Source organism: Populus alba, chromosome 1, assembly GCF_005239225.2.
Source record: "Populus alba chromosome 1, ASM523922v2, whole genome shotgun sequence".
Lineage (NCBI taxonomy): Eukaryota > Viridiplantae > Streptophyta > Magnoliopsida > Malpighiales > Salicaceae > Populus > Populus alba.
The window spans coordinates 54,099,459-54,108,821 of NC_133284.1; the positions used below are offsets into that span (position 1 = coordinate 54,099,459).

The 9,363-nt window shown below is 32.1% G+C and overlaps 2 protein-coding genes across 11 annotated transcripts; one reads left to right on the plus strand and one right to left on the minus strand.

Moving 5' to 3' along the window:
* Positions 1-1,697: 1,697 nt before the first annotated feature.
* LOC118035870 (uncharacterized) lies at positions 1,698-6,962 on the minus strand. Of its 3 annotated transcripts, XR_012168363.1 has the most exons (6): positions 6,790-6,962; positions 6,109-6,242; positions 5,856-5,953; positions 3,155-3,393; positions 2,364-3,027; positions 1,698-2,119 (listed from the first exon to the last, which is right to left on the minus strand). XR_012168363.1 is itself a non-coding variant. In XM_073405673.1 (5 exons), exons 1-5 carry the CDS (start codon positions 6,790-6,792, stop codon positions 2,743-2,745), a joined length of 759 nt encoding a protein of 252 aa, XP_073261774.1. In that variant the 5' UTR covers positions 6,793-6,962; the 3' UTR covers positions 2,126-2,742. The 3 variants fall into 3 exon arrangements, 2 of the variants coding, with proteins under 2 accessions (XP_073261774.1, XP_073261775.1); XM_073405673.1 differs by lacking the exon at positions 1,698-2,119 and having other exon boundaries at positions 2,126-3,027; XM_073405674.1 differs by lacking the exons at positions 1,698-2,119; positions 6,109-6,242 and having other exon boundaries at positions 2,126-3,027.
* On the plus strand, positions 6,041-9,363 carry LOC140954134 (uncharacterized). 8 transcript variants are annotated; one of them, XM_035041528.2, is made up of 4 exons: positions 7,537-7,765; positions 7,978-8,044; positions 8,682-8,927; positions 9,043-9,363. In XM_035041528.2, the coding sequence occupies exons 1-4, from the start codon at positions 7,599-7,601 to the stop codon at positions 9,277-9,279; spliced, it is 717 nt and encodes a 238-aa protein (XP_034897419.1). In that variant the 5' UTR covers positions 7,537-7,598; the 3' UTR covers positions 9,280-9,363. The 8 variants fall into 8 exon arrangements, 2 of the variants coding, with proteins under 2 accessions (XP_034897419.1, XP_073261786.1); XM_073405685.1 differs by having other exon boundaries at positions 7,999-8,044; XR_012168379.1 differs by lacking the exons at positions 7,537-7,765; positions 9,043-9,363 and adding an exon at positions 6,041-6,104 and having other exon boundaries at positions 8,207-9,004.

The window sequence follows — 9,363 nt, forward strand, 5'->3', positions numbered from 1 at the left end:
AAACTTTTAGGGATGAAATTGAAAATATTATCAAAGATAACAACACTTTTAGGCTGAATTGTAAGGTCAAAGAAGCTTAGAGAGAAATTGAGAAATAACATTAGTTTAATCTTATTCTCTTTTAGTAAACGACACGTCGTAATTTTTTTAACTAAATTTTAGAACGACATGTCGTTCGGCTATGTAAACATCCTGACCTCCTCTCAAGCTTTCACCTTTATTGCAGGCTGTTATTTGTCAACCAGATCAGATACTCAAGTCTCAAGGTGCTCTTTGTAAACTGATATCAAAGTTTCCAAGCTTCCATCGCTTTGACAAGTATGTGATGGCTGGTTTTACTATGAATTTTTTTTTTTTTTTTTTAATGAGTAAGCTGTGTTTTATGTTAAGGGAATAATAGGAAAAGGAAAAAACGTTGACTGCACCTTAAACTAGTAACGTTATGCATTCTGAGAAGCAGGAAAACCAGAAAAGGTTTTTTTTTTAGCCTTAATTTGCAAAAAACACTTTAGTTGCTTTATGTTGTGTTTGATATTGTGGTAGCTCTTATGATTGTGGTTTAAAAAAAAATATATTTTATAAAAATATATTTTTGGTTGAGATTGATTTAATATTTATATATGTTTGGTTAAAATTGTGGTTGAAATTGAGATTGAACAAAAAATAATTTAATGTGTTTGGTTAAAAATGCTTTTCAAATTGAGGTTATAAAATAATTTTTTTAAAAATATATTAATATTGAAGGTTTTTAATTTAAATATTATAGATTTAACTACTGCTATTATATCATGAAATGAATAATATGTAATATAAAATGTTTTTTATTATTTCATTAAATTATCTACAATTTCATCATGTATGAAATACATCCGATAAGTACTATAGTTTCACTGGTTTCGTAAGTGTACAACAACATCAGATAAAATATTTATTAGGAACAAAATTAAAATTACGATCAAATTTTATAAATACTACGTCATCATGTGATCTTCTTCTAATTTTATGTAGTGTTATTAAATAATGTCAAACACTAATTTTTTTTAATAAAATACAATTAAAAATTAAAAAAATAATTTTAAAATGCAAAAAATATTAACCCGCAAACAGTAAACAATTTGATGGTAGGTTTCCTCAGTTACCGAACATAATTTTTCTGTGGTTAATATGCATGGAGGTTTATGTATACAGAGAAGCTTTTAAGAAAAGTCAACAGCTTGGTTGGGTTTGTAAAAATGATGGGCCGTGGTCATGTCATGTGGTTTGGTTATTGCAGACTTTGAAACCGTGGGCTTTGATTGATTAATCTCTTGACTTTGATAAATGTGTGTGCTTGTTATTTTTTCTCCTCATTTGAGCTTTCTTTCTTTTTTTAAAAAAAGGAAGAATTATCTTGATTTATTTTTATTAGATTTTTTGTATCATGGACAAGTTCCATCTAAAAATCCTTGTGGCATGTCTTCGCTTATTAAAGTAAAAAAAAAAAAAAAAAAAAGCCTTTGTTTTGCTCCTCACATAAATAAAAATCTAAAATAATATTTTTTTTTGGATACTATAGCATTTATTTTAGTGTTGTAACAATATTTAGACTTTATAATAAATTTATATAATCCATTAGAGTTTAGCATCAATTAAAAGATCTATAGAACCGACATATCCAATTTTTTAAAATAACAAAATCATCGACTTTGTCTTTATAAATAAAATTTATAAGTGACCTTTTAGAATGATGGTACGCCTCCTTATCGTTGGTGGTGATAGAAGAAAGGAGTCTAAAGATGTGGAAGAGAAAAGGCTGAGATGAAGAAAATACAGAGTTACAGAGAAATACAATCTGAATAGCTAAGATGGATTTCTTCCCAGATAACCGTGCGAGGAACGAAGAGTTCTACCGTTACATCTGTGACACCATATTGATCCTTACAGCAGGCTGTCGAACTCCTTGTTAACTTCTTTGCTTTCTTCAGCAGGTAAACATGGCAAATTTACTGGCAAAGGTTGCTGACCGTCATAGGAGTTTATGGCTTCTGGAAGCATGTTTCCAGCCGTGAGAGCGGTTGCTATCTTGAAATGTTTTATGCACTCCAATACCGTGAAGCCGCAAGCATTCTTCTCCTGTCTCCTGGGTGTGCAATTATTCATGGTCATCATCCATTCTTACAAATATTTATCCAACTATACTTATGAATCTTTTGTTGTGTACTTTCAGGCTGAGCCTGTTCCCTTGACTATTGAGTAAATAGTCCATCAAAAAATTCCATAAATAACACGTGATTCTTATAAACTAAATCATAACTGAGGATTAAGAAAAAATTCCAGCCCCCCCAAAAAAAATGACATTAAGTCTCAATACAAAAAACGTATACCACTAAGTTTCCAATCTCCGTTTATTAGTTGCCTGTTCATTGCATGCTGCAAGACAATGCTGTCGACCTGAGACAGGAACATAAGCTCCAACAAGGTATGAAATCGGCACCAATCCTCTACCATCATCTTCCCATCCTGTCAACCCAAGACAGGAACATAAGCTCCAACAAGGTATGAAATTGACACCAATCCTCTACCATCCTCTTCCCATCCAGTGCCCCAGGAGTTTTGTATCACATATTCATCCACACGATCATCTTTATAAACGCCACCAATTAGCATGACTGCATGCAAATATTCTGATTGATATGAAATGATCCATGAAAGGAGGATCCATTGTGGGGATCATTTCATATCAATCAAAATATTTGCATGCAGTCATGTTAATTGGTGGTGTTTATAAAAATGATCGTGTGGATGAATATGTGATACATCCTCTTCACTCCTGGGGCACTGGATGGGAAGAGGATGTATCACATATTCATCCACACGATCATCTTTATAAACGCCACCAATTAGCATGACTGCATGCAAATATTCTGATTGATATGAAATGATCCCCACAATAGGTCCTCCTTCCATGATCTCCTCTACAATTCCTTCAACACGGTCTCCCCCTGGGTTTATAAAGCGATAGCCATTCACCATTGAAAGCCGACCCTCCTAAAATAAGAAAAATATGAACTAAATACTAGTTCATTCCTACTAAAACAAATTAGGTTCATTGCAAATGCTTAGAGCGTAAATGCAAGTAAAAATAATAAACAAGCACGATGATGATTATATTTACCTTAAGCACATGCCCTCCTTGAGGTACTCCAATGTATGGGCAGTCAGACTCAGGAACCACGCCCTGTTTAATGATCCAATTCAAACATGTGGCAGGGTCTATAGGCACTTGTTTAATGCCATCAATTGCATCTTGCACAGACAACTGAGGTACTGTCGCGTGATCAGGATTGTTCCTAATCATATGCAACCGGTAGCGCCCCTCAACAGCCCCGATGACAGCAAAGAAGACACATGTTTCTAAAAATAAGTATCAATTAGTTATAATACAAGAATCTACTAGTCAAAAAACACCAATAGTTTTTTACAAGCAATCGTTTTTCCCTATATATTCTAGGCCTAGATTCTACAAGACTGATGCGGGATAGTAATGAATTGAAAAGAAGAAGAAGAAAGAGAAAGAGAAGAAAATGAGAGAAGTATAGAAAAGGAGAAGAGAGGAGAAAAGTACGTCTACAGATTTTTATTCATAAATTTATTCATAAATTTGAATTTTTAATATTGATAGACTATATGCTTATATATAGAGTTTGAGTAATCAAATCCAATACGGACTTGGATTCCTAGATTATAAAATACTAATTCTATAAAAAATGGGAAAAAGCTAATAGAGCTAATTACTCCTTGGGATAAATAAAATACTAAATAGAAAATAAAACCTAGACATAGACAAATTTCAAGATTTCCAATTTAAAATGGGTATAAAATAAGTCTTAAAGTCAAACAGGGGTAATAAACATTGTATTTTTTGGAAGGGAATAACAATCTTCCTCCACCCACGCCCACACTTATAGTAATGTCAGCAGTTGAAAAATTTTATGGTGTTTAGGGATTAAGCAGTAACATTCTATTTGTTACTCTTCCAAGTCCAATTTGAAGAAAAAGATAGGCATGGGGATGAGGGAGAATTAAATCTAAGACCCACCAAAACAGAATATTAAGATGCGTGAAAAACTAAACAACAAACTTACATGAATCCATAGAAAAACATAATCGCTCATCACCAGTAATTTAATAACCCCAATCAACAAAAAGATAATGACTAAAACTGCCCATTTAGATCAAACAGGCTACCAAATTGATGAATTGATTATAGGGTATTACAATTTATCCCCCTTGATTAAACAAATTCATCTTCAAACTATTGAGACAAGAAAAAAAAGATAAGTAAACTAATAAATTGTGTTATGCTCCCACCATCAAATTTCACCCAAAGTTTACAAGTCACCAGAAAATCAAACTCCAAAATCCATGAAAAGAAATACTAAGAATCTAATATACTTGATTAAAGAAAGAGGCAACAAAAATATGTAGGAAGCACATGCAAATATGTTAACGCTTTTTTGAACTCCGATGGTTGAAAGCTCTAAAAACTAGGATCATAAAATCATAAGATTGTACCAATAATATAAGACCCCAACGAAAAGTATTGTAGGTATAATGCAACAGATCCTTAATAAATCATACACGTGAATAAATTTAGAGTTCCCATATATAGTTCACAAAACATAAAAGAAAAGAAAACATAAAATGATATGTTATTGTCAAGCCACCTACCACGTAATGTATCACCACTTTGCTATTTTTGTAGCAAGCAATGTCCTTTTTCTAACTAGTTTAACCAAAATGCCGCTCTTTAATGAACATATATTACCATATGTATGAACTCCAAAAAGACATGGCTATACAAAAATAACAATAGACCATGCCAGAATGTTCATGAAATCATGAATTTGTTTTTTCCAAGGACAAGCCAGCTACAAGACCATCATATTTTTTTTCCCTTTAGAACTTATAAACAAGTAAAAGGGAAAAAAATTGAAAAGCAAGATAAGCAAAATTGTACAATAAAACTTCACTAGTTAAAAAAAAATGATTCTTTCTCCTTCATGTCTACAAATTGACAGGGCTTTAACATTAACTACTAGTGTGCTAGGTTTAGGAGCTATTTTGACATTCACTATTGTGTAATTTATATACAATTAAAGAAACATATTAAAGATATATGGATCACATCAAAAAAAAAAAAAAACTATTGCTTTTTGAACCGGGAAAAAACCTTTAAAATAAAACAAATTAGGGAAATAACTCAGTTCACCTTTGTACTTAATTAGTTGTGTATTTAGGTTTTAAAAAACACACATTTATGCCTCATGCATGATTTATTTTCAGACATAACTTATGTTTGATAACAAATTATGACAAGAGGGTGCCCAGGAGCCCTTGAAATATAAGGAAAGAACAAGTTATCTATGCATAAGAATTATTTATATCCATGCATTCCAATAAACTCACAAGTGAAACAATTAAACTAAACAATCAGCTGATATCCAGGAATGATTCATTGCAGAAACTTGTCAAAGGAAGAGAAGAGACCTGAGTTGAATGCAAATACACAAGGAATGAAATCAACATCATTGAATTGAAAGAGCTGAAACAGGAAAAAAAATGCAAAACATGCTGCAAGAAATAGAATTATGACGAGTTGGGCATTAAGCTACCAGCCATAAATATATCAAATCATTAAGTAAAATTACTGTAGTAATTTCAACCATATTTCGTTGAGAAGTAAATCAATTCAAACCAAAGTGAAAACATAGAAATAATATTAAGCAGCTATGTTAAGATTTTTGTCCAAATACCAAAAATTCATAGACAAAATTGAAGAAGTGGTCAGAAGTTAATATAATCTGGTCTCTTACCCCCAAGGCAACCCGGTTTAGGATGAGATGAGAGTTGGGGCAACACAGACAATGCCTTCTTCAACTCTTGAATGCTTTCGGGAATCTGAATGGAAAAACTTCAAAGGAAAATAGAAATAGTATGAGATAGGGATAGATTTAGAAATAAATGAAAAGAAAAAAAAAAGTTGTGAGAAGATGTTCTCCGGATATTGAACGAGATCGGGAAATTCAAACTCTAGAAGATAAGCTTGGGTTTTGTGAGAAACGGTACAGTTTTCGTTTCTTCTTTTTGCCTTCAAATATGAGAACGGAGGAAAGATTTTCTGTTCTCTGTAAGCATAGTGTATCCTTGCAGCTCAACCGTATCTTTAGTACAGGGTTAAAATCTCTAAAAACAAGAAATCCCTAATAAAATAAAATAAAAAAAAATTAAAAGAAACGTCTTAAGAGTGCTTGTTTTTCAAAGGGAGGAAAAACTTAAGACTTAGGGTGCTTGTTTTCTTTCTTTTTAGATTAAATTATAAATTAGTTCTTTTAGTTTTATGAAATAAATTAAATAGTTTCTTTAATTTAAAAAATGATATAATTAGTTTTTTTTTTCTGATCAGCTTTCCTATATCATTTGTTTCTTTATTTTTTCTTATTTTATTTATTAAAAAAAAGATTTTTCAATGCTTCAAACCATTGAACCCAAAGCATTATGAAAACAATTAATATATGAATACAGAATTAAAACAGACAATCAATTAAACTCGAGCTTAAAACCGATATATCAGTTGTTGGAAGCGGATTGGATCTAACTAAGAGACTAAAAGTTGTTTCATAACTTCAACAAGCATGCCAAACTAAAACTTTAATAGGAAGGAGGAAGAGTGTGAGATAGAGATAGATTTTTTAAAAAATAAAAAATATTAATAAAAGGGGAAAATTTGTTTAGGAGAGGATCACTTACCATCTTTCTGGCTTATCACGCTCCCGATCAAGCATCTCTTTCCCCAACATCTCTTTCCTCACTGCGGCTCTTAAGAGTGATTGGGAAACGGCTTTCAGTTTAGGATAAAACCCTCTTAAAGAAAAACAAATCACAATAAAATGAAAAGAAAGAAAAGAACTGGGAAACTTTTCTTAAAGAGTGAGTGGTTTCTTAAAAAATAATAATAATATAATATTTACGAGAGTGCTTGTTTTCTCTTTTTCGATAAATTATAAATTAGTCCTTTTGCTTTTATGAAATAGATTAAATATCTTCTTTAGTTTAAAGGACTCTATAACTGGTCCTTTTTCTAATCGATTTTTCTATATCATCTGTTTCTTTATTCTTTTCTTGTTTTATTTTAAAAAATAAGTAATGAATTAAGAAAAGTGAAATGCCTGAATAAGGACTCTATTGTATTTATGTTTTTCAACTAAGGACTCTATTGTATTTATTTCATAGACCTAAAGGACTGGTCTATATATGTGCCCGTTTGGCATTGCGGTCAAACCGGCTTTTCAAAAAAATTAAATTTTTTTTTATTAAAATTGAGTGCGGTTTGTACTTTTTGGATCGTTTTGATGTGCTGATATCAAAAATAATTTTTAAAAAATGAAAAAACATTATTGACATGCTTTTCGGCATGAAAAGCTATTTGAAAAGCAACCGCTACCACACTCCCAAACACCCTCTAATCTACTCTGTTCCTCTTATGTTCCACAAAAGAGCGTTCGCGAGTAGGTTATTCTAACTTTTCGCAAATTCGGCGAAGAGACCAAGCACGGAGGATGGGCGCCGTCTTTGTGAAGACTGTAACGTATTATGATATCAGAATGATTCGACTAATCCTCGAGGCTCTTCTGAGTCGGATGGGAAAGAGAAGACGTTCTCCGGATATTGAACGAGATCGGGAAATTCAAACTCGAGAAGATAAGCTTGGGTTTTGTGAGAAACGGTGCAGTTTTCGTTTCTTCTTTTTGCCTTCAAATATGAGATCGGAGGAAAGATTTTCTGTTCTCTGTTAGATTCTTGCTTTTGCTTTGCTGGTCGGAAATTCTTTTATGAGTTGAAGAATGACTGTGTCCAGATCTGCTTCTTTTTTATATATAAATTTCATTCTAATTCAATATTTATTCAAGTTTACTTTTCTGAAATCCATCCAACCAGGAATGATCTGCTAAAACACAGAAGGAGTGCAGAAAAAGCCATAAAATACTACAACAAGAAGCACAAGGTATTTCTTTTTATTATTGCCTACCTCTTCTTCTAATTATGTGTTTTTATTTCATTAAAAAAAAAAAACAGAGGAAATTAATGTCTGCATAACACAATAAAATAATAAGTTGATCAATTATGCATCTTAAACTAAGTTTAGATCGGTATACTGTTTTTCCAGTTTTGATGATGAAACAATTAGAAGAATTTTATTGCTCGAAAGCGTTAGAAAACAAACTCAAAGTCCCTCCCTAATAAGGACAGGACAGCACAGTGTTTTAACCCAAAAGTTCTCTACGATGTCTAGCCATGTCATATTTTCCAGAGAATTATTAATCTTCATCTCGGAGCTTGAATGAACTTATTAGGATTGTTTGGTGCATGAAAGAGATAAACACTCTGTTTTGCCAGTTTTGCTGTGGTGTTGATCCATCATGCTGTAGAATTCTATAACAAGTCCAAGGTAAGTTTCTGGACTGTGAAAACTCCTCGGGTTATTGCTGTGCATTGGGTGGTTAAAACAATCAGCATCATCTAGTACTATTTGCTAGTTATAATGTTTTTTTTTATTGAATTAATTTTTCTGCTGCTAAAAAACTAATTAGTTCTCTGTACTCCCAACTTATTTTTTTGGTACTGTCAAAATTCTTTTTCAGGGTGCTAAATTTAAGCTGGTGGAGATCATATCTGCCTGTTCTTTCTTTTCTATGGGTATTTGGGAGCATATCAACTTCACTGCTTCTGAAGATGACAAGTGTCTGATTTTTTTTTTGCTGAATTGTCACATGGAGAAGCTCATTGGGGAAGGAATCATAAAACAGAAGCTGAAAAAATCACTGCATGCTTTATGTTGGAAGAAAGTGAATTATGCATTTCTTTTGTTCCTTCTTATGCGCACTCTGGTGTGTTTGTCAATTTCTATGCACCAATTGTATTTTATCATTACATGCCTAGTATTTTATATTGTTTTTTTCTGGTTTGTTTATTTGTTTATTATTATTTTTGTTATTATTATAGGATTCGCTGGTGATTTTCATACATTTTGTTGAGGAGCTACCTTCACGCAATATGATGAAAACTATAATGCATCCCTACCCCTTCAGCAAGCAAAGAATTGCACTACTAATAGTTTGTCATGTGGCGATTGTCAGTTTTTGTCATATGTTCTATCCAGGAAAGTTTATCATAAAGGATCCTGATGCCTATTTCATTAAGAGTTCTCAGTGTGATTGGCTCATATGCATGTTTGAATAGCTTTCTCATGAATTTTTTTGTTTTTGTTGGGTATCTTTTGAATGGAAAGAAATTAAAAATAAACTAAGCGTTCGAGTTTGATAA